General features: G+C 43.4%; 2 protein-coding genes across 2 annotated transcripts in view; both read left to right on the top strand.

The window, feature by feature from the left end:
• Positions 1–25,811, top strand: part of LOC142803900 (uncharacterized) — a 96,094-nt gene that overhangs the window by 42,923 nt on the left and 27,360 nt on the right. The window lies entirely within an intron of this gene.
• On the top strand, positions 1,850–24,773 carry LOC142803899 (uncharacterized). Its single transcript, XM_075890189.1, has 10 exons — positions 1,850–2,240; positions 2,868–2,981; positions 4,456–4,532; positions 4,705–4,897; positions 6,225–6,318; positions 8,064–8,281; positions 20,121–20,279; positions 20,448–20,654; positions 20,721–20,856; positions 23,045–24,773. Exons 1-10 carry the CDS (start codon positions 2,109–2,111, stop codon positions 23,113–23,115), a joined length of 1,401 nt encoding a protein of 466 aa, XP_075746304.1. The 5' UTR covers positions 1,850–2,108; the 3' UTR covers positions 23,116–24,773.

Below are 25,811 nucleotides of genomic sequence, written 5' to 3'. Positions count from 1 at the left end.
AAAAGTGACCCCTCATTGCTGTTTCATTTATGTTAATTCCATTAGATTCCAGTTGCTGCAAGTCCTTCAGCAGTGGTTTGAGAATTTTGTGATAGCTGAATTTCGTTACAAGGCTTCTTTTCGCAAGGAAAATCAGATATTTATCATCAAGCTTTGAACGCGACTGTGGCATATGATTTAACAATGACAAGTACCCAGCAAAAAGTTTGTGTTTGCCACGTTTGCTTCCCAGAGGATTACGCACTTCAAACTCGCCAAAATATACCTGAAGGGCCAACGACTTCTCAGAGCTAGCATATTTAAATATGTTGTGCTCCTTAAAGTAGTCTCCATCACATACATCCTTCAAGAGGGTTGCAGACTGCTTGAATTCCCCTGAAAGCTCTTGGACTTCAGCAATAGTTTGCATGGTCTCTAGAAGAGGTACATATTCAAATTGATCATCCGGGTAATTTGAAAGCTGCACAGTTTGTGGAGACACAAAAGTGAATACACTTTTCCTATATTGTTCTCGGCCAGATTTTGTCCCAAGGTGCTGGAGTCTTCCCATTTAAACTGTGTTCAGTTTAGCTTGAAAATCTGTACTGAAGTTGAGCAAGTCATTGGCAATTTTATTCACAGTACACTCTGGCAATCGTCTTCCTTCTTGCCACTTTTAACAGTAGAGAGGACAGATGCATGGCACATTGATCAGTAACATCACAAGTGCTCCTGTTGTGTCTGCATCCCTGTGGGGGCTCCTCATCACTGGGTTCCCAGAGTTTACTGGGCTCATCAGTTGTATCTATTTCACTGGGCTCATCAGTTGCACCAACAATAGTGCTATGAGGCACTGGCTCATCATTGGTCTCACTGGCAGGTGGTTGAAGCAAATGGTCGTGGTGTCTCCTCATGTGCTTCCGGAATGAACTGTACAGTCTAAACGTCCGCACACAGTTTTCAAAATTGCAAGTCTAGTTACTTTCTGTGCCATGCCAAGTGCAAAAGTGCCGGAAAAGTGCAGACAATGAACTGGTCCTCTGGTGGCACCGGCCACATGCATATGCTTTTGTAGAATCCATCTGCAATGAAGAAGCTGAGATTGAAATATCACAAATTAATGCACAAATGTAAAACCTAGATAGAAAAAAAATAGACTGCATGACACAGGTCAAGCAGGGTAGCATTGAGCCCTATTCTGTAACCCTTCCTCACATAGGTGTGCGCACGAGGGGGACAGGTGGGGCGGCCGCTCCCCCAAGTCATCTAAGAGGGAGGCGCAAGTTCTGCTCCCTACATTGAATCTGACAACGGCACTAGGGGGCGAGGCACCCTACTAGCAACGTAAAAGGGGGGGGGGATAAACTCGGCCCCATACATTGACGTAACCGGAGGGCGAAGCGAAGGTTTGATATTTTTTTCTCGATTTAAAACTATTAACTGGCAGATAACTGTTATATACATGTAACGAATGCGTAGCGATAAGCTCCCGACGTAGCCCGCTTGTGAGCTGAGCTGATAAGATGCTCAAGTAGTAATTCAAGGCAACAGCTGAAACGCTGGAACACCTAAGGGGCACGAGCTTTCCGCGGCAAGATACCGCTACTGCTTTACTGTAATTTTATAGAAATGCAGCCACTGGTTTTTGCCATTACGGTATGAAGAAAGCGGAGATCCGCTGTAACTTACCGTTGCGGCAGCTCATATTAACAGTAATCTGTAAGGGCGCCCACTGAAGGTGCTGCAGATCAGATGCATGCGTTGTGATGCACTCGTGCGCAGTGGATGCAGTGGTAAATGTTGGCAACGCTGTGACGGGATGAATTCGTGTCAAAGTTAACAGTACAACACTGTCAAGTACCATGGCTGAGAATAACTAAATATACGTCAGAGAAATTATTTTCAATATTATTTTGAGTTAGGAAAGTTTTTGTTTTCAAGCAAGTGCTTTCTTACACCTTAGAGGTGAGATGATTCTAGCGTGGCAACGCTGGGTCACGACGTGACGACATCTTTGTTTAGCACGCAAATCACTCGTGGCGCAAATTCTCATTCCGCTGCGGCGTTTGCTTGTGCTCCTGTACTTGTACTCTGACAACGTTTTTGTGCGTGTGCTAAGTTTTAGAAGCATGGCGGCCGTAGTAGTATGCGTTGTGCGTTTAGAGACAGGCGAGCAAAAGAAAGTTGTGCTGCCTACGGGTTCGTACGACGAGCTAGTCCACGCTTTGTCTACACACACTGCAGTGGACGAGCAAACCTTGGTGAGTACCAATTGAGTACTTCGAAACTTCTTGTCATTGATGGAAGAAAAGTGCTGTTCACCCATTTTCATCACATTGATATTTACGTCTGTGTCACGTAGTGCACCTTTTTGAGGCAATTGAACCAGATCGTGTTCAAATTATACGTTCGAAAAGACTACTAGGAAGGTCCGAATCGGTTCTATTAGTGGATTAGTAAGCTGTTCGTGTTATGTTATTGGATTCATATGGTGGGTTTCGCACATAACCAATTACGCATAACCAAACAGTCTCTGTACGAATACACCGAACTAGCGCATATCTAGTAAAGTGAAATATATAACACAAAACAGGATGAACAGCACAGAAAACAGCATATTATTTCTGTTTATGTGATGCCAAGAAGAGCTCGTGAAATAACATGCTATTCATTATGCTATTGCTCGCATTTTTTCAAATCGAATAACGAAGTTGAAGAAACTTAGCGATTCTTGCCCTCAAAAATGCTAATTAGTTTAGTTAGCACAAGTGACATAAGAGATCAGCAAAAAACGGAAAGCGATTTATGAAAAACACTGTTTACTTGTCTGTTAACATGCGTGCCACAACATGTTTCACCCAACTTTATGAATGAAATGTTTCATTCAGCTCCAGGTTTTCGACACCGAGGTCGATGAATACATTGACCTAGAAAAAGATTGCACAATCCTCTCAAAATCTAAAATCAAGGTGGGGAGGAAAGTGCTGCCGCCCACTACAGATGTGAGTATCTTTTTCAAAAATGAGTTATGTAACCTCCACATACAGCTGTTCAGGTCATAGTGCCAGTTTGAGCTGAATCATCTTTCATATAGCATTAGCTATTTACTGGCATAATTACCATGTTATGGAAATGTACATGAGTCTAAATGGAAGCGAGTTTGTGCGAACTGAGTAGTACAGCCGCGGCCACATCTATGTATAGCTCGCAAGCCACTTGCTTTGCTCTGCGGCGCGACACATTGCGGGTTATGACGTCATGTGCATGCACTGCCTTACAGACATGCAGGTGTGCTCTGCACGGTTGATAACAGTGGAAGGTGTGCTTGTTTAGCCAAAGATCCGTGCTACTTCATGACACTTTCGTCACATCTATTTTATGATACGAAGTCCGTTTAGATTGATAAAACACACCTGCATCAATGATGCAAGCTTTATGGCTGTTTTGAGGCATGCGATTATATCAAGGTGCCAATAGCTGCACAAAAAAAATTTAGGCTGTCACAAAGAGTGCATCGTTTATGCAGGTGTGTGTTGATAATCAAAATGCGTTTCATCTTAAGAAATAGCTGGGACAAAAGTGTCCTAAGCGAGCGTGCATCTTCGGCTAAACAAGCACACCTTTCGCTGTTGTCACCTGTACAGAGCATGCCTGCATGTCTATAAGGTGTTGCGTGCAGAGCAAGGCCAGTCATTCGCCCTATACACAGACGGGGCCGCAGCACCACCAATAATGAATGCATTGTGGGGGGCAGTACCTTTGGCCTTTCCATAATATGTGGCTGTGACCTTTGTCTAAGTCATTATAATTTATCAGATGCTTAATTCGCCAGTTCACCTACTGAAGAAAAGGTAAATGGAAGAAGCTAAGCTCAGGAATGTGCCTTTCACCTGTATACAATGGCCCAGTTTAATTACACGAATGTGTCCTGCATGCAAAGAGGCGCTTGGATTATGCAGATCAACTGGAAGATTTCAAAACAAACAGCTTTTCTGTCCGTGTACAAAAGATCGTAATGCACCAGTTATGCTAACGTCACTATCAAGGCAGCTATCACAGAGGTGCAACAGCTGCACCAATAATGTCAATTTAATATGATTTCTTATTTTTATTTTGACCTGCCTAACCTGCCTAAAATTTTTTTAAGTTGCTCTAACTTTAGCCAGGCTGATGATGATAATGCAAGGAATAGTCTCTTTCTCTTTTTTACATAGACTTTAAAACTTATAATACTGTTTGCTATCAGAGGCTTTCACACACATTGCAGCTTGCTGCCTGATGGTTTTAATGTTCTACTTTAATTCAAGTGAGCTGTGATTATTTACACCAGTTTTCCAAATGCCATTCCTGAGATGTGCTTGTACTTCATGATTGTTTGAGCACTAATTCACAAAATTCCACAGATATTTACAATTTTTGTGGTGGTATGAATTAAAGAGCTATAGCTTGAAAGTTTGAAAGCTATAGCTTGTGCAGCCAACCAGCAGTGAATGCATCGAGGCCGGCCCGAGCTTCAGGACACATGATCCTTCGCGGGAACATCTCAATCAGAGGTAAGACCTAGAACTTTACTCATTTCTGTACATTACAGAACAGCACAGAATAATTGTTGAGCAAGTTATTTCCACTGTGTCATCATATAAAAGGTCCTGCATGATTGTTACCTGAAAAACAGTTGCTTAATATTCTGTGAGCTTGCAAATTGACACTAACATTCTGTTTCAGTGCTGACTCCATCTGCACCACTGAGTTGGTGGAAATACATGTGCCACTAAGAAAGCAGTACGACTACCTTGAGTTCAGACTTCCTGCTTTCGGGCCGTATGAGGAAGTTCTCCAGAGGGGCGAACCAGTTGAGGGACCTGTGAGGCGAACCATCATCAACAGAATTTTTCAAGCTTGCTTCAAAAGTAGTATGGTATGTAGTGCTTCTGACTTAATGTAGTGCCAGATCAAGGAAAACTTTAAGGGCTTGTTTTTCTTTGTTAAGCATAACGTTAATTATAACTAACTGACCAGAAAGCCTAGGAAAGTGTAAAGGATGTTATTTGTAATAATAGCAATGTAAATTTGAAGAAAACAAGGAGGGTGAAAAGGTAACTTGCAAGTTACCCTGTCAGTGGCTAGTTATCTTTTTGTCCTTTTTACTTTTTTCGCAAGCATCATAACTACTACAACTGACATCCCCTATATTTTCCCTGGCTTTTGTAATTCGGTTCTTCCATCGTTTCTAAATATCATAATGCCAAGCCAAGTTGCACTGACTTCACCTCAGACTCCACACGTCGTAGATTAGTTATGGCTTGCAGCTTGGCTGTAACGTTGGTTCTCAGTCCCATGCCGCTGGTTCCAATTGTTTCTTGTGTGAATAATTGCTGTGACTTTCTGTGTGACTTTCTTGTTTTGTCATTATATGCCGGGTGCTTCCATGTCGTAAACAGTGGGCTGCTATCAACGTTACTAGGGCTCTTCGATAGGCTCATAGTGAGCACCGAGTCTTGAGAATGAAAAGAAACACGACTGAGCCAACCGAGAATCATTGTTGCAAGGCACATAAATGCACCCTTACTTCTAATACTCCTTTTTAATGATGCAAGTGTGAGCTGAGCAGTTACCTAAAAGTGGTTGTAGAATATTTTTTAAAGTTTTCTTTTGATAAACATGTTACGACGAGCTTGTCCTCCTGAATATTTTTATAAACAGTGCTTATGTAGTCTTTAGATATCGTCACTCAGATGGTGAAATATATAAAAAATTGTAGCTCCTGCATCCTGCATTTTTCTTAGGGCCTAATGTAATATCTTCGACTGTGGTAATCAGAACTTAGTGGCTTGCATTCATACATGTACATTGCATGGTCTTTCTCTGTAACCTTCAGGTTTATGTGAACATACTTTTAGTTTGGACATGAGGTGAGTTGCACATTACTTGAAGCCAGCATTTTACCAAGTGTACTTGTTGTGGCACCAGGGCAGCATAAATGTGTGGAAATGTTGCCTCCAGCGAACCTCCCTGTTCGAACTAATTTCATTATGTTAAGCATCCATATTCTGTTCAACTTCTCTCGTGTTTAGGTTTGGCTATTTGCTCATTTGGGGAAATAATGGCTAGTTACCATTGCTTGTAATCATAGAGAAATTATCAAAATTTTGTCATTCAGTTCTGTCTGTAGTTATTTTTTTCACTCCTTATATTTTCCTGCTGTACCATTAGCATGAATAGATTAGTACATGTCTCTCCCCTAGGTTTCCTTCGAAGGAGCTGTACAACACAGCAGTGGAACAGCTTATTCAGAATTACCCGCATCTATGGGACTACATCAAAAAAGGGACCGGCATGGTGAGCATGGAACCTTTGCTATATTTTCATGCTACTTCCAGCTGCATAAGTTAAATGTTAAAGGGCCAGTAAGCAACCCCAAGGTCTAAAATTTATAATGGAGAGAAATATGCACATTTTTGCTAAGTGAACATGCGGACACAAAAATTTTGCGAATTTGTGCTATAATAATGAAGTTCAAACCATCCATTTCAGCCTGCTTCAAATTTAGTGCAGCCTCGCTACCCTTCTCTGCCATAAGGAGTGAAACACTCGTAGGGTGAGGCCCAGCTGATCTAACAGCGGCGTGCGTGCAGCAGTCTCGCAGGCTTCCATTATACACTTCAGCCTGCGACGCCTGAAGGGCCTGCAAGGGGTACATTTCAAATCGATGTGCAGGCCAGTCGAACCGTGCGGGGTTGCACGTGTGGCGATGTTTGTGTCTGACATACTCATATAGCAGACATGGACATTTGATTAAACACAAACAGGCATTTAATTAACACAAGGGCAAAGGCAAGAGCCATCTCAATACGTTGCGTGGGACACTCTATGCTCGCTGCTTACGCGAGACTCTCGACACTGGTGACCGCCCTTCTCGCTGGGTCATTGTCAACTGTCAAAGCAGTCAAAATCTCTCTGAGGTGTACGCACCCACCTTGCGGCCATTTTCCCAAACAACTACATGCTCCATTTTGGTACGGCCCCGCTGTGGTGGTCTAGTGGCTAAGGTACTCGGCTGCTGACAGGCAGGTCACGGGATCGAATCCCGGCTGCCGCGGCTGCATTTTCGATGGAGGCGGAAATTCTGTGGCTTGTGTGCTCAGATTTGGGTGCACATTAAAGAACCTTAGGTGGTCTAAATTTTAGGAGCCCTCCGCTACGATGGTTTTGGGATGTGAAACCCCACATATCAGTCAATCAAATCTCTTTTGGTACAAATGCAGGGAAGACATGCTGGCACCGTTTACGAGTAGTTAGTTGCCGGAAGTCCTCGCAATACAATGGGGAAAGGGCATGCGGAAGAGAATGCATGACGTTTCTGACTGGGAGGAAAATGTATATAGCTCATCATTGTGAGTCTGTCCAGTTCAGCATTGTGCTTGTATTTTGCACCATATTACGTATCATCTCGCATTAATCACCAACACAAAGTTGGCATTCCATCTTAAAGTTGGCATTCCATCTTGTAAGGCATCTTCTTTACTTTCACTCATTTGTGCCACACACTAGCGATGAGTGGAATCACCTTCCTCCAGATGTTGTCACCATCAAGGATACTAACCAATTTAAAGAAGCTGTACGTGATATATTTCTCTAAGTTTTCTTTTTCTTTTAAACTAGGCACCACCATTGATACTTATATCATGTGCCTCTCTTTGCTGATACACCGAATTTCGACTTTTCTTTATAATTAAGGTATCATGTATTTTGTTTTCTTTTTTTTTATTGCTATAACTAGAGTAACTACTTGTAAACTTTTGAAATGTAGTTATGAATGGTAGTGAGTTCTATTTCTGCATTTTTTGTCTTGTGACCTCTTTCTGAACTACTACCAATTTTCTGTATTTTTGCCCCACCTCTTCTGTGATGCCATTGGCCCTGAGCGTATTCTAAATAAGGAAATAATGTTCCAATGCTGAATGTGGCTGTGAGAATTTGAGCAAATATTTCACGATACGCCACACATTTCTACTCATGATTTCTACTCATGGGATATGCGGCCACGCAGCGCAGAAATCAAACGCCTTCCTGCTTTGTTGTAGATATCGGCCATCATCACCGCCTGCTGCCCGTGCGTCGTGCTGCTCTTGCCTGGAAGGTGATAGGGAATGGGCCATCGTCTCGGCTGTCTGACGTCACAGACCAAGAAGAGCTAAGTGCTGTCGCAGCGCCACCGCTCAGCATAAAAGGACTGCTCGCCCCTGACCTTCCGGGATATGCGGCCACGCAGCACAGAAATCAAACGCCTTCCTGCTTTGTTGTAGGTATGCACTAGAACCCTAGTTGTTTTTGTTTTATTTTTATTTTTCTGTGGCTGCTGATTCCCCACTGTTGTATTTTGCCTTACACTCCTGGTCTTTTGTGTCATGGGGGCTGACAATGCAACCTACAGGGTTCATATCGGAAGCTTTAGAAACTGCTGCAGAAAAAAGATGGCGAATGCTGAACGCCCTTATGCAGAGTCCCGCCTTTTGTATGTCTTGTGCCCCAAACCCTCCCTCTCTAGCATTTAATCTGCCTAACGTTGCTTTTGCTCTGTGCTGGGGATATTGAAGCCAATTCAGGCCCCAGAGTAATGATGTGTATGCTCTACTGAAAGAGTGCAGAAACTAACAAAAAGAACTTTGACGCCATTACAGCAACCTTAAACAAAATTCAACGGGATGTTGCTGACATTAGGTCCCGAGTTTGCGCAGTTGAACAAAAACTACCTATAGTACCTGAAATAGGCACGGGCGTCAAAGCAGTGAATGACACACTTGAGGAATTTAAAATGACTTTGTCGCGGACTAATGGTGACCTTGAAGGTGTTGTCGATGACTTAAATAATCGTTCTGGAAGAAATAACTTGCTAATTAAAGGTTTAGTGGACCCCGCAGGGGCGCCTGCGCAAGTAGGCGTTTGGTGTGTAGCGACACCACGGACCCGAGCTAACGGGGGAGTTTCTACTCCCTCCCACGCCTAGCCGTGCGTGGCTTTGCCGTGTCCGGGGAAAAGGGGATCCTGGGGGTTGAGCCGACGCTGGGTGATTGGACCTTTAAGGCCCCCCGGAAGAGGCAACACACCCCTTTGGCCCCGGCTTCACGTAGACGGCACCCCTGGGCTGACCCACCCAGGGGAAATCGGCAGTCGCCTTTTCCTATTTCTCTCTCCCTACATCTTCGTCTTTTGTTCTCACTTTACAACTTTCCTGTCTTCTACTCTCTTCTGTATACTTCCAATTTTCCTGGCGGCAAGGGTTAACCCTGTGCAAATAGCCTACCTTGGTCTAGGCGCATTGGGTTATGGCAGTGTTGTACGGCTGACGTCTGCAAGCTTTCAGCACCTGTAAACTTGCAGCGTCCCCTTGTTGGGCTCCGTGGTGGGTGGCCGCCAACGCTGCTGAACAAAAATAAGACCGGCATGCAAGGCGCATTTCCTCTACTATCTGATCGTACTGGCCTAAAGCGGGTACGCACCGACGACATAAATCTCTTCAACCAGCCAATAGAAACTTTTCCCCACTTCCACGTCATTCACTGTGAAAAAACCGGAAAGCAAGCCAGGACCGTATCTCCTTTCGTAGTTGCCAGGTGTCTTACGGAAACTCTCGGGGCTGGATACAAAGTAACCAAAATGGCGAGCGGAGACCTTCTTCTAGAAATTCGGGACAAAGCACAATATGTAAAGCTAAACAGCCTCTCAACGTTTGGTGACGTACCGATCACCATAACACCACACCGATCCATGAACACCACTCGCGGAGTGGTATCTGATGCAGACTTACTTGAGCTCACCGAGACTGAACTTTTGGAAGGGTGGAAGAGCCAAAATGTCAATAATGTACAGAGAATCGTCATCAGAAGAGATAATAAGGAAATTCCAACGAAACACTTGATACTCACGTTTGCATCCAGTAAACTACCAGATTCCATTCAAACAGGGTACACGAAAACATCTATCAGGCCGTATATACCAAATCCTCGTCGTTGCTTCCAATGCCAGAAGTATGGCCATGGCTCTAAGACCTGTCGTGGTCGCCAGACTTGTGCACAATGTGGAGTCCTAGGCCACGTGTCCGAGAACTGCAAAGAACCGGCACACTGTGTGAACTGCGAAGGAAACCATGCCGCATATTCACGCTCCTGCACATACTGGAAAAAAGAAAAAGAAATAATTACATTGAAGGTGAAGGAGAACATTACGTTTAAGGAAGCACGGCGAAGAGTCGCTCCATTCTATGGACCTACATACGCTGATGCGGCGCGTCAGGGGGCACCGCCGCACCAGCCCTCGCCACCCCTTCGGCCCGCGCAGAGCGAGCCGTCGGCTGTGGCACCTGCCCCCAAAGCGGCTGTAGCCCAGGCTACACCGCCTACTGTCAAACAGAGACCGGAGACTCCAGAGTCTTCGGGTCTCAAGGCCTCCCCTCACCAGGCGAGGCCCAAAATCCAAACTAACAGCCCGCACGTGCGGGCATCCAGTGCCTCCGAGGAGGCAATGGATACGTCGGCACCCTTGGTGCCAAAAGAGCGGCGTGGCTCCTTGGAGCGCGCCAAGAAAACAAAAAAGCAAATAACAGGGCCTGGTGATGGCCCTGTTAAGTGAACTCAAACTCCCCGTCTAAACAGCCACTTGTTTTTCGTACACACAGCATTATTTTACATTCACCATGAACACTCAAATTATACAGTGGAACGTCAGGGGCCTTCTCAGAAACCTTGACGACATCCAAGAACTCCTACACGAACACTCACCAAAAGTGCTGTGTGTACAAGAAACACACCTTAATTCAAAACACACAAATTTTCTTCGCAAATACGTTATTTTTCGAAAGGACCGTGATGATGCCGTGACATCATCCGGAGGTGTTGCCATCATAGTGAATCAAGAAATTGCATGCACACACATACAACTCCAAACATCCCTTGAGGCAGTGGCTGTTCGAGCGGTTCTTTTTGATAAACTGATCACAATCTGCACGATTTACATTCCTCCTAGTTATCAGCTACAAAAACGTGATTTACACTCTTTAATTGATGAACTTCCGGAACCTTATGTTCTCCTTGGAGACTTTAATGGGCATAGCAGGCTATGGGGAGACTCTCGGTATGACGCGCGAGGTCGACTGATCGAACAGTTCCTTCTCTCGTCGAGCGCGTGTCTCCTAAATCGAAAAGAACCAACCTATTATAATCTCGCCAATAACACCTACTCCTCCATAGACCTGAGCATAGTATCTCCATCTCTTGTGCCTCTACTCCAGTGGAAAGTCGTCAGTAATCTGTACGGAAGTGACCACTTCCCCGTAGTTTTGAGCACAACGACAGTAACTGAGTGTCCACCACGTGTTCCCAAGTGGCTCATAAACAGAGCCGACTGGGAAAAGTTTCATACTATCGCTTGTCTAGGTTGGAATGACATCTGTACTTTGAACATTGATGTTGCTGTGAACTACTTCACAACGTTTTTGATTGATGCTGCAACAAAATGCATCCCACAAACAAATGGACACCCTGGAAAACGATGTGTGCCATGGTGGAATTCTGAATGCCGAAACGCGCGCAAACAGCAAAACAGAGCTTGGAGGCTGCTTCGGAACTCACCGACAGCCGAAAATCTTGAAACCTTCAAGAAAATAAAGTCTCAAGGCAGGAGAACGCGTCGGCAGGCCAGAAGAGAAAGCTGGCAGAAGTTTTTATCAGGGGTTAATTCATACACACAGGAGGCTAAAGTGTGGAGCATGGTCGGTAGAATAGCAGGGAAACAAGTACACACACTTCCACTCGTAAACACTCAGGGTGATACCTTGGAAGATCAGGCAAACTTCCTCGGTGCACACTTCGAACAGGTATCCAGCTCATCCCACTATACTGAGACCTTCCAAAAATACAGAACAAGAATGGAAAAGCAAAAACTCGAACACAAATCCACCACATACGAGGCATATAACCAAGCTTTCAGTCTAGCTGAGCTCCGAGCATCTCTAAACTCCTGCAGTACTTCTGCCCCAGGTTCTGACCGTGTGATGTATGAAATGTTAAAAAACCTACCAAACGAAACCCGAAAAACCTTACTTTGTTTGTACAATGCTATTTGGTCTTCTGGCACTATCCCTACCTCCTGGAAAGAGGCTATTGTTATTCCCATTTTGAAAGAGGGCAAGGACCCTTCTTTACCCTCGAGTTATAGGCCTATAGCACTTACAAGCTGCTTGTGCAAAGTCTTCGAAAAAATGATAAACTGCCGACTTGTACATTTTCTTGAAACAAATAATTTGCTCGACCCATTTCAGTGCGGGTTTCGAGAAAGTAGATCCACCACAGACCACCTTGTTCGTATCGAGGCACAGATCAGAGACGCCTTCGTCCATAAACAATATTTTCTCTCTGTGTTCCTCGATATCAAAAAGGCTTATGATACAACATGGCGTTTCGGAATTCTAAGAGACCTGTCGCACCTTGGTGTGCGCGGAAGAATGTTTCATATAATCGAAAGTTACCTGTCAAACCGGACATTCCGTGTCCGTCTGGGCAGTGTGCTCTCCCAAACATTTGTCCAGGAAACAGGCGTGCCACAAGGTGGTGTGCTTAGTTGCACACTTTTTATTATTAAAATGAATTCTTTGCACTTGTCCATTCCCTGCAATATGTTCTATTGTACATATGTCGACGACGTCCAGCTTGGCTTCAAGTCATGCAACTTGGCCATGTGTGAGCGGCAGGTGCAGCTGGGTTTAAATAAGGTCTCCAAATGGGCAGATGAAAACGGATTTCGACTTAACCCACAAAAAAGCACGTGTGTCTTGTTCTCTCGAAAGAGAGGCATGCACTCGGAGCCCGACATTCAACTGAACGGGCAACAACTGTCCGTCAAATCTGAGCATAAATTCTTAGGCTTAATCTTGGACAACAAGTTGAGCTTCGTACCCCACATAAAGTATTTAAAAACAAAATGTTTAAAAGCCATGAATGTTATAAAAGTGTTGTCACGTACTACGTGGGGTAGTGACAGGAAATGCCTCATGAACCTGTATAGAAGCCTTATTCGCACCCGCTTAGATTATGGGGCCATTATTTATCAGTCAGCGACTCAAAGTGCTTTGAAGATGCTGGATCCCGTGCACCATTCGGGCATCCGCCTTTCTACGGGTGCTTTTCGCACCAGCCCCGTAGAAAGCCTTTACGTTGAGTCAAATGAGTGGTCGCTTCATCTGCAAAGAACCTACATGTCCTTTGTATATTTCTTTAAGGTGAAAGCAGACAAGAGGCACCCCTCATACTCTACTATTAATGACTTGTCGAGCTCCATTCTTTTTCAAAACAGGCCTTCAATGAGGCAGCCCTTCTCAGTTCGCCTGAGGGGTCTAGCTGAGGACACTGGAGTGTCACTCGAACACAGTTTAATGGCTCCTGTAGCATACCCGCCACCGTGGCAGTGGCAGACTATAGATTGCGATGTGTCTTTTTTAGAAGTTACTAAACATGCGCCTATTGCCCATATTCGAACATACTTCTTGGAACTTCAACACAAATACACACGTCCTGAGTTTTTTACAGATGCCTCTAAGTCTAACTCCTCTGTGTCCTACGCTGCTGTTGGCCCTTCCTTTTCGGATGCTGGCCCTCTACATCCAGGCACAAGTATCTTCACAGCGGAAGCTTACGCGATACTTGTGGCAGCTAAACACATCAAACAATCACAAATACAAAAAGCAGTAATTTATACAGACTCCCTCAGTGTGGTAACGGCTCTGCACAGTCTTAAAAAACAGAAAAACCCTGTCCTAGTTTCACTTTACTCCATTTTATGCACCCTCCACACACTCAACAGACATGTTGTTGTGTGCTGGGTGCCAGGGCACCGTGAGATTCAAGGCAACGTGATGGCGGATCAGCTTGCTGCATCCGCCCACGAAAGCAGCGCCATTACACCGACATCAATCCCGGCCCTTGATCTTAAGCCGTCTCTCAAACGAAAACTCAGGGACTACTGGCAGAGCAAGTGGGATACACACACACAAAACAAACTACACGTTATCAAGCCACACCTTGGCCATTGGCCACCAGTATCAAAATCACGTCTAACAGAGGTAACACTAACAAGACTCAGGATAGGACACATATACACGACACACACGCATCTTTTGTCCAGTGGTGATCCACCATTGTGTGACAGATGTGGAGAGGCATTGACAGTCCTTCACATATTAATCCAGTGCAAACACTTAGAAACTCTAAGAAAACGACATTTTCTATTACCCTACCGACAGCATATACCTTTACACCCTGCAATGTTCGTCGGTAGGGAACCGCTTTTTAGTCATAAATCATTGTTAGCGTTTTTAAAAGAAATTAATAATTTTCATATCATTCACCCAGGCATTCCGTAGCACGACCTCTCTAGAGAGGTTTTTGCTGCGGCGATTACACAAGAAAGCACTTGCCTCACGGCCCTTGGACGCAAGGGTATGAACGAGTGAGGTACTTGTGCTAATGCCATTCATATCCACCATCGTTTTTTATAATCACCAACTCTTGTCATCTATCCTCACCACACACACCTTTCACGGCATGGTCATGATTTTATTACTTGTATGTTTTTACCCGCCTTACCGCGAGGAATTTTATGGCCTTTATACAGCCGCTTATCACAATCATTGTCCATATTCTTAGTAACATGAACTGGCGCTCTTTGGCCGTGAAACGGCCCTTGCGCCACAAAACTACAAACATCATCAAGGTTTAGTGGAAGAGGAGAAAGAGGACTATGAGGCTAGCGAAAAATTAGTCAGAGATTTCTGTTCCACGAAACTAAAAATAAACTTGCAACCCGGTGACATTGAACGGGCGCATCGAATTGGGCAGCCTCGTCCTGATTTTACGCGCCCACTGATAATAAAGTTCTTGAATTTCAAGACAAGGGATTCCCTTCTTCGAAACGCGCATGAACTCAAAAACACTGAACCTAAAGTCTGGCTCGAGGAAGATTTCTCCCCTAAAATACAGTTCACAAGGAAAATGCTCCGCGATTTCGCTAAACTGAACAAAGGGAAGGATGAACGCTACAGCATACGGTATAACAAACTGAAGCTCAAAGGACACATATACCACTATGACGCGGTTTCCGCAAGAGTAGTTCAGGCAGACCCTCCGAAAATTCCCATCACTGATTGACAAGCTGTCCGATTCAAGCCTAGAAAAACAAAAGTTCAAAACCTATCTATTCTTCTCGCTAACTTCCGTAGCATTATAAATAAAGATGATTTGTTGCTTTCAGTAGGTCACGCATGCTCCGCTGATATAATTCTAGGCACTGAAACATGGCTCCGTGAAGACATACGCAATTGTGAACTATCACTTCCAGATTATTTCACGGTCTTCCGCAAAGATAGAACTTTGTCTTGGGGCGGTGGCGTCTTAATAGCTGTAAGAAACTCTCATCAACCCTCCCTTGTTACTATTGATACCACTCTCGAGCTACTCTGCGTCAAAACCCAATTTGAAGGCTGCACTTGTGTTATTGGGGTCTGCTATTGGCTGCCTGACAGCAAACCAGATTTTGTTGATCGCCTAACCCATGTACTAGAATTAATTTTTAACAAATTTCCTCAGTGTGTCTTGCTGCTTGGTGGTGAGTTCAATTACCCCTCCATTAACTGGGTCACACCATCATCGCTATCAATATCTGTTGGACTTGAAATATCTCGCTTCCTTCGTACCTTAAAATTATTTCACCTAACTCAAATTGTAACTGCACCGACGCGCGGCCATCACATCCTCGACTTAATTTTTACAAACAATCCGACAAACGTTGTAGTCCAAGTCCTTGATGAAATTAGTGACCACAGAGTAGTACACTGTTCCCACCTTCTGCCTCTCCTTAACAAGAAAATAAAGCCTAAACGCATACTAAATTACAAAAAAGCAGATATTGAAAAAATTAATTGCATGTTAATCGAGTTCTTGTGTTCTTTTCTGAACGAATTTAGCAATCATACAACAAATGAAAACTGGATAATATATCGGGACTTCCTTAAAAAAATTGAAAATACGTGCATTCCTGTGGTTTCCTTCACATCACAAACAAGTGTTCCCTGGTTTTCAAAGAAGGTTAAAAGTTGCCTAAACAAAAAGAAAAGAGCGTACAAAAAGGCTTCGCAAATTAACAGTCACCGCACTTGGAATAGGTATAAAGAACTAGCTCGGGAGTCAGAAAAAGCTATTAAAGAAGCTAAGGATTATTATTTCAATGATACGCTGCCGAATCTGTTAAAATCTGATCCGAAAAAGTTTTGGCGAGTCCTTAACCCTAAGGATACGGACACTATAATAACATTAAAAGACGCAAATGGGTCGAGTGTACCCACCTCTGAATGTGCTGAGGTTTTAAACAATGTCTTTAGCGAAGTTTTTGCAGACGAACCACCTCTTGACGAGTCCTGTTCCGTCACTCCTACTCCAATTACTTGCCCAAGTGAACCCATTATCGTAACGGAAGTAGGTGTATCACGTGCAATTGCTAGACTTCCACTTCGGTCCAGCCCTGGACCTGACGGCATCAGCTCAAAACTACTGAAATTAACTAGTCACGTATCATCGTTTTTATTGTCCTTAATTTTTCAGCAATTGCTAGATTCTGGGTGCGTCCCTGACGATTGGAAATCTGGTCACGTTAAACCCATTTATAAATCTGGTGATCCCTCAAGTCCAAAAAACTACCGCCCGATTTCACTCATCAGTTTGTTGTAAACTCCTCGAACATATAATTTACTCCCACATAATGAGACATCTTAATACTAATAAAGTGTTATTCGAAAATCAACATGGGTTCAGGTACAAGCGGTCTTGCCAGACACAGTTATTTGAATTATCTACGGATTTACATGACTCTTTGCACAAATCGGTTTACACAGATGCTGTAATTATCGACTTTTCTAAAGCCTTCGACTGTGTTCCCCACATACGGCTCATCCAAAAAATAAACTGCCTAAAGTTAGACATAAAAACTACCCGCTGGATTCAGGAATTTCTATCTGGTCGCTCTCAAAAAGTAAATATAAATAATAATCTCTCCAGTTCCTGTGTCGTTAGGTCAGGAGTACCTCAGGGATCAGTTTTCGGGCCTTTATTATTCCTGATATATATTAATGACATTGCGAACAATATAACTTCAACAATTCGACTGTTTGCCGATGACTGTATAATTTATAGACAGATCACATGCACTGATGACGTAGGTATTTTGCAAACCGATCTAAATATCCTGGCTAAATGGTGCCACACGTGGAAAATGGAAATTAATGCAGATAAAACAAAGGTCATGTCATTTTCTTCGAATCCAAATACTCCATTAAATCGATACATGTTATGCAGTTTGGATATTAAACGAACGTTTTCTTTCAAGTATCTTGGCGTGATATTTACTCCTGATTTAAACTGGGCCATGCATATTGAACACGTAACAAACAAGGCACTAAAAAAACTTGGCTTTCTTAAGCGCGGTTTATATCTCGCAAATCATGAAACTAGACTTCGCGCTTACACTTCCCTCATCCGTGCAACCCTCGATTATGCTTCAATTATTTGGAACCCTCACACAGCTATACTGTCCGACTGTATTGAATCTATTCAAAACAAGGCTGCCCGCTTCATTTTGCACTCGTACTCGCCATACCAAAGTGTCTCAGCATTAAAACAGATTCTTAATCTTCCAGAACTTAGCACTCGTCGTAAATTCTTCCGCTTGACCTTTTCTCACTCTCTGTATCATGGTATTACACCTTTTTCATGCGCTCATATTTTTCCGGCCCATTATGTGTCCAATCGCACTGACCATGCTCGTAAAGTGTCGTCCATGTTTGCTAGGACCAAAAAGTACCAAAATTCCCCTTTTGTGTTATCTGTAACCGAGTGGAACGAGCTACCCAGCGAGATTGTCATGATAAATGATCCGTCTGCATTCCAATCAGTGCTGCGTACATTTCTTGATGTGTAATATGTCTACTGCTACTATATCTTACCCTGTTGTTATATCTTGTGTACCAGCGAAACGATGAAGAACTAGTGCCGTGCGGATTCCTGGAATTGAAATGTACTGGAGATGTGAAATGATCCATGTGTTACATCCTTGTCGTAACATGTACCTTTTACCTAGTTATGTCTGATCGCTGTGTGCGGTCCTTTTATATGAATTGATGTATACCTTGTTTTCAACAGTATCCCCCCCTATGTAATGCCTCTTGAGGCCTTTAGGGTATTTAAATAAATAAAATAAATAAATAAATAAAATGGAAAAACCTGGCGCCTCCTAAAGGAATATTGACACAAAATATCGTTGCCAAGATAGCCTGCAAGGTCGATCCCCGTAAACATTCGTATATCATCTGCGAAATATCAACAATGATTAGGTATAGCTTGGAAGGTGTTTTAAATTAATTTTGAAGTTTGGGTGAGCCTTCAACTCCATCGTGCCATTTGACACCCTAGAGGAGGACTTTTTGAGGATCCCGAACTTCCCTGCCGTCACCACGCTGCAGTCAATAAAACAAGTTATGATGACATCACAGCCACCATTTTTTCTTTTTTGCGTTTATTCCCGCAGTCTATACTTCTTAATTGATGGTTGGTTGCCGTGGCGCATGCTTTAAAAGTTTTCTGTTTGTCGACACTGTCATTTAGTTTTCTATTCAAAACTGATTCTTGATGTGGACCGTGCGAAAGTGTGTCACATTTCTGTGTGCTGACATGCACATGCTAGGTGGCAATAGTTGCACCCGGTTTTTGAAGCTGTTTCAAACTGAAACTGAAGCTGGTGGATAATGAGAGGCATGTAATAAATTATCTGTCATGTGCTGCAGCAAATGATATGTCGTGTAATAACTAACAGGCAAGCAGCAACAGATCACAGCAGAAAAATGCGAGGCCAAAATTTTCGTGTCGATACCCCTTTAAATGTGCATATATGGAATTATGCTCTGAAGAAGGAACAGCCAAGGAGACCATGAGCACAGCTGAATGCACTTTCTGGGATTGCACATACTCTCGCCTTGTTTGTAACTCAGCTCTATTGTGTGGTGCTGATGCACAGCAATGTCGCCACTCGTGTACGATAGTGAAAGATTTGGGCAGCTGTAACTTGACCTCGAATGATATGCATCTGATGAGTAAGCGTCGAAAAGCTTATTCGTGTCTTTATTACCAAAACTAGTACAAACTTTCAAGATAGCTAGAGATCTCTTCGTCCACCTCCTGTCAGTCGTATGCTCGCATAGTCCAGTGACTGCCCTCTACCAGTTCATCGTTAGGGAGCCATATGCCATTAAAATATGAAAAAGCAAAAAGCAGGTTTGCTAAGGCGTGCAACACCTGCACTACTCGCACTAACCTGATATAATTCCCAATTTTTCTATTGAGCGCCACCAAAACCACGAAATGTGCCGAAACTGTGTCATGGTGTGCGAAAATGCCCGAGCTGCCACAAAATTTTCTCAGTTGCACTATAATTTCCGCAAATTAAAGCATAATTGTTAGCAAAGCATTCGCCACCAAAGCACTAATATTTGCCACTTAAAACACCGTGTTGTCAATTCTGTGTTCGAGCAACACCACCCAGATTATTGACTCTCGCCTATGTCAGGTCTAATCTGCGGTCAGGCCGGGTAGGTGCATTTTTTCCTCCGGTAAGGGTATGGCCTAGGTCTTGCTTTAAGCCAGCGAGCTGGGCTCCGGCCGGTAAGTTTAAACAAGGTCCAGGCCCCTGCAGTGCTTTAAGGGGGGACGCTTCAACGACAAGTTCCCAATGCAGTCCCCTGAAGAAGGCACTGCATTGGTTCCGAAACATCGAATCAGTTTTTAGTTTTCAATTGAGATATTAGTTACTTTGGACTAAAAGTGGCTAAAGAGTTCTTTTTTTTCGTAATAATTTTTAGCCAGCTTGACAGATCGAGTTCTGTCAAAACATTCTCATTTACAAATTTCGCAGCAGAAAGCCATGTAGAAAACATATAAGGTTTTATAACAGTATTTTCTTTTGTAACAAAGCTATTCAGGTCATTGAAATTCATGACAAAAGCTGTGAGAATAATCTCATTCGGGCTTGTGTTTTTGCACAATGTGCAGGAATCGCAGAAACTTGCACTAAAAAACAAGTTTAAAAATAACCGGAAAAAGACCCAGAACATCTCCGAAGAAATGGAGGCCATGAGAGTCATGAACGCACCAAAGAGGCCCAGGGTGCTAGGGCCAGAAGAAATTAAGAAGAAGCTGTGCCGACTGTCTGTAAGTGTTTTTTAAGATATATTTTTCATAGTGAAACAATAGTTTTTTGCTTTCTGTAAAAAGTGCAGGTGAAATGTTATCACTGGTGCACATATTTTTGGTGCTTATTTTTGTTTGACTGTGCTAGGTGTGCACTAATAAAGTGGCCACTCGGTTCACATGTTGCAGGACAACCCAGAACTCATTGTTTATGGTGAGACTGCTAAGGGGCGTCGTAGGCACCACGAGTGGCTCACAGAGAATGCCAGCACAGCAGGTGAAGACGAGCTGTGGCCGCGCCTCCTCGCCACCGCCAAAGAAAGGCATGAGCGGCTCGAGCGCATGACCATACAACAGGCGCTGTTGGAGTATCCATTCTTGGCCACCGAACATTCTGTATGCTCTTATCTCCCTTCCCTTCTTTGTGACATCTGTGGTAAACATTGTGATCTTTCTTTTCAGTTGCAGTTGGAATTGAACTTGCTGTTTAAAAAAAACATCTTGGACGAAATCATGAAGGGGTTCGAGTGCCTTTGTGGCATGATCCTCAGTCATGGCCACCAAAAGGAGGTGACAGATTTTTCAACTTTGGCCTCTGGTAATGTGTTCCTGTAGTCCACACACATACATTGTTGTCATGACAACTATTATTTCTCTGTAACATCAATCATTTTTATAAATAAGTGCTAATACAGCAATGTATTTTTAAATCTTAGTAGTAAAAATAAAGAGAAATGGAAAATGAAACGAGAAGCAATCCTGCCGTGAAAAATTGAGGTAAATCTAAAAACTTTAGTACAAACCATGCTTCTAAGCAGGAGCTTTTTAACTTGCTTCAAAAGAAGAAGGTATTGACATTTTGTAGTTATCAGTCAACTCTGTTTTGTGGCACTGCCGTTTTGTTTACAATAAGACCAAGTAATGATTGTCTATTATGTGGTTATGCTTGGACCCAGGAAGGCATGCCCGCTGCAGCACTAAACTTTATTTCGCAGCAATGCAAGCTTGTTTTAGGGGTGAAGTTCACTAAGGTGTGGGTCGATTCCTAGTAGTAGTATGTTGTAGTAGTAACCACTTCAAGTTGGTTTTAAGAATTTCTCATTAGATAGCAGTGTGTATATGTCCTTGGAAATAATATCACTGGATGGCATTAGTGGTTTCGGTATAGTTGACTATAAAAGAGGATAGATGCCGCTGTTATACTAAGAAATTCATAGCATACCCACGGTCTGAATGATGATGAGTGGGGTTAAGCGTCTGTCACGCAATCAAATGGACGGACACTTCGCGCCACTCATCATTCACTCCGTGGATATTTTGCGACATTTTTTTGTTTTGATGGATATTGACGCATTTTGAGATGCTGCGTCTACACTGCCGCTTTCATCGCATGGTGGTGATCATGGTGGTGGCTAACAAGTCGTGCCAGCCGTCATTTAGTGGAGAAAGTGGTGATTACAAGTTACGCTTGAACAGATGTGCCCACTTTGTCATGCCCCTCTGCTTTGAAACTTGATGACATGCACAACTGCACCTAATTTCAGGTGCGTTCATAATCTTTGAATGTATGAAATTATGGCATATGGAAATGCTGACGTAAATTTTTTTCCAATCTTTGCTGAGGATGCTATTTTAGGTGTTTTCAAGTTCATTGCAAACCGCTGCAATGACTCGTTGGAGACACTTTTGACCGACGTGAGTGCTTCAAAACTATATAGCGGATTAGATGCAACATAGCCAGGCTTGAACACATGCATGCTTTTCTCTCATTGTATCCTGCATAAGACTGTCCTTGCCACTATGCAATGATGACAGTGGCTCACTCATTTACTGATGAGCTTTGGCCCAACAGTTTCAGCACTTCGGTCATCATGTTTTTATTAGCTTGCTCCCTATGCATAGCCAAATTTCCATGATCGGATCTTGTTTAGTTCAAGCTGTAAAAAGCGACAATCCTTTTTTAGGATTCCAAAAATTTTCATGCCTGGTATTGGGAGTGTGGAGCAGCTTAGTGTAATTTTAATTGGCATGTGCAAGTTATCATCAACATTTGCATCTTGTTGAATAAATATTTAAGTGCTGTTGACAGCTGTGAACTTGAAATTGTCTCAAGTAGTCTTTGTGCTGAGTCATAGGAATGCTGTGCTTTCTGACTCTTACAGTACAAAAAATTTAAAAATAAGCAGGCACTGCATAAAGATAACAAAGCATCATCTTAACAAAAAAACCTGATCCAAATACTTAGGTGTCATCCTAATACTTAGAAAGTCTACAATTCATACTCGTTGAGTGTTCACAAACACATACATTTTTTGTGTAGTTGGCAGAACAACTGTAAAATAGCCTCGTACCGGTAGGGAAGCTTTTATTACCAGCCCCGCCGCGGTGGTCTAGTGGCTAAGGTACTCGGCTGCTGACCCGCAGGTCGCGTGATCGAATCCCGGCTGCGGCGGCTGCATTTCCGATGGAGGCGGAAATGTTGTAGGCCCGTGTGCTCAGATTTGGGTGCACGCTAAAGAACCCCAGGTGGTCAAAATTTCCGGAGTCCTCCACTACAGCGTCTCTCATAATCATATGGTGGTTTTGGGATGTTAAACCCCAGAAATCATCATCAAGCTTTTATTACCATGTTTGTATGTGCTTGCTTTTCTTGAAGATCTTTTAGAATATAAAATAAAGCTAAGCTAGGCTAAGAAAGCTAGGACGGTTTGTTTTTTATTACTATAAAACATTGAGTGCTTGTTCAAGTTATGTGACTGATTTGTGCTTTGTGCTTTGTTCTGCAGAAAGCAGACACGCCACTGACGCCCTGCATTCAAAGAGCCACCGACGGCACCATGGTGCTTCACGCGGATAATCAACGCCTGTTCGTGGCATCATCGCTACTTTCTGCCGTAGCTTCCCTGTTCTCCCTTTTTTGGGTATTTCACATTAAATATCCAAAAAAGGCACACAGGGTGCTGACGTTCCTTGAGTTTGCCTTTGTTGACCTTAGTCAAACTAAGCCAAAAGTAAAGGTCCTTGAGCTCATAAACTTCTACAAGAACTTTTCCTAGAAAAGTTCTTGTAGAAGTTTATTACATATTACAGAAGAATGTATTAAAGGGCCACTCACCAGGTTTGACGATTTTGAGCTGACAAGCGCATTACGTAGACGAGGCGTTCATGATCATGTCTGGCGAAATTCGCAACGCTACGCACCGCGGAAATGGGTCAAATTTAAAGATCAAAGCTGCTCCCCCTCCCCTCTGCTGGCTCATGCGTAGAGAATGAGGGCGTGAAGTGGGCGTAGGGATGGCCGTACGTACACGGCAGTGCAATGACGCTGGTCCTCTACGTAGACGAGTCTGCTTTGACGTTGTCAACAGTATACCACGTGACATGGCAAAAATTTTTTAGCACAACATGCGTAGTTCATGTATTTGTTGCTTTAAGAGATTAATAAAATTTAATATAACTAATGAGATGCAATAAAAAATTGGGCCCGTTTTTCTTTCATTTTTTTCCGTGAAATGCTACGAGATGTGGGGCTAATGTGTCAGCGTTTTCCATGTGTTCGTGTCCCCGCGGTCAGCGCATTGAGCAGACGAGCACTGTAGAACGCTCATAAGCGTTCGCGCACTCATTGTACTCATCTACTCCACTGCGTCTGAGCCATCGTTTTCAAACCATCCCGCAGAAACAGGCAGAAAACCACAAAATAACGCTGGTCAACAAAGCAACGCTGCTGGCGTGCTCGGAGGTTGGACTTGTTTGGGCACGTGATGCGCACATCATCTCATGGTGGGATGCTGGAGAGGGTGGGGAAAAGATTTGGCTTGCGAAGGCTATGCCGAGGAGTGGCAAGGGTTTCGAGCTCGTCTTCTCTCATCCTCGTTTCGCGCCGCTTCAAAAAACCTGTTTTCTCCGCTCGTGATGAACCGATTCGAAAAATTTTTGTGGCAAAATGTTCCTCATCGGACACCCAACAACTTCCATTGTCTAACTAAAATTCGGTATAGAGCCTGGTGAGTGGCCCTTTAAAGAGGCCCTGAAACACTTTTCAAGGTCACTCATGACCTTCAACACTTTCTTTTTTCTTTGAATGTTAAGCTTTTTCAGTGTAATCGCACTCGCATGTGTGGCCAAATCGCAGCCTGCGGCAGGGATCTCTGTAACGACCGAGCGAGCCATGTTCAAATCAGCCAATGGCTAATAGGTGGACTTGCTACGAGTGATTTTTGAGCGTGTTCCGTCATTTGTCGAGAGAAGGGAAAGCAATTTTTAGCTGACTTAGATAATTTATTGTGAATTCCAGGTCGCGTGGTGCGCTATATAATTGGGCTCGTGTGTTGTCAGGAACCTCTACTACCGATCGGCAGCATTTCCTGACCATGCTCAAAAAGTGTTGCAGGGCCCCTTGTAGGAATGTCTAAATTTAAGGGCTCGATTCTTTTAGGCGCAATATAATGAGAACTCGCACACAATAATGCCAAGGAAAGTATAGGGGATCTTATTAGGAGTAGTTGTAATGTAAATGTGACAAGTGGACCAAAATTCAACTTCCCACTAGCAGGGACCAAACCTGTGACCTTCTGTGATACGTTTTGTAGTTTTGCCTGTGAAGGCAGTTTCTGCACAGTACTCGTGATTGAAAGGCAGAAATTTAGGGCTAACTTATTTACACTTTTTTGCGGTTTTTAGTCCAAGTCATATCAGTGCAATTTTAGTTCCTGTAGTTTCTTTATTATCTCGAATACTCCAGCTTTTACATGAGGTATGGGCTGTTGTCTAGTGACAATGACTTGTTCAACAACTTGAAGGCTTGCGGGCTGGATTGGAGCATAAGGTCTCTGGGTAGTTAGCTTTAGTCTCTTGATGTGTTCACAAAACAACAAAAAACAAAGGAGCATAGATGCGCAGCGGTCTGTTCCAATTGTGGGTATACCACTTTGGGGCTATTTGTGCGGCAGGACAGATGATGATCAGGCTAGATGAATGAATTGCGAGGGGAGAAATGCTAAAATTTCTGAAAAAGGCACAATCTAGACCTAAGGTATCTCAGTTTTACGTTATAAATAGGTGTACCTATTTGATTTTAATTTTGTAGCACTTCTAATCATTTAGGTGTAAAAGTGTGCGGTTTCCTACTGCTTTATGCACTATAGTTTGCCATGCAAAAGCTGACCACAATTCTTCATGCTGCCTTTTTTTGTTTCGTTTTTTCCTCCTAACTTCAGTTCTGCCTGTGCAGAAATGTGTGGAAAGTAAACGACCTCGCTCGCAACGTCTGAAATCCGCTTGCGGTGCTCACCGCATTGTGTGGTATCTCACAGTTAAACAGCACCAGTCCGCACGCAAGCACACCTATCACGTGTTTCAGAATGCCTGTTTTAACTTTTTTTGCACTTCGTATGCGCTATATTTTTGCCGCGATCGTGTTGGAAGGGTTCTTTGTAAAAGTAGACCTTCAAAAATATTCGGTGTATGTAGATTCAGTTTCATAGGGTAGTGTAGGAAAATCGTAAGTGCACCGATATATGGTCGTTATATCTGGGATCTTTCTAAGTGGGT

This window comes from Rhipicephalus microplus, chromosome 3 (genome assembly GCF_043290135.1).
Source record: "Rhipicephalus microplus isolate Deutch F79 chromosome 3, USDA_Rmic, whole genome shotgun sequence".
In the NCBI taxonomy this organism is placed as follows: domain Eukaryota; kingdom Metazoa; phylum Arthropoda; class Arachnida; order Ixodida; family Ixodidae; genus Rhipicephalus; species Rhipicephalus microplus.
This window is presented reverse-complemented; position numbering and strand designations above follow the sequence as displayed.

Bases quoted from the DNA above. Each gene is read 5' to 3' on its own strand.
- LOC142803899 (XM_075890189.1), top strand. From the start codon at position 2,109: ATGGCGGCCGTAGTAGTATGCGTTGTGCGTTTAGAGACAGGCGAGCAA. The intron at 6,319-8,063 runs GTGAGCATGGAA...GCTTTGTTGTAG, and splicing joins TCAAAAAAGGGACCGGCATG to ATATCGGCCATCATCACCGC. The intron at 8,282-20,120 runs GTAGGTATGCAC...CACAATGTGCAG, and splicing joins AAACGCCTTCCTGCTTTGTT to GAATCGCAGAAACTTGCACT.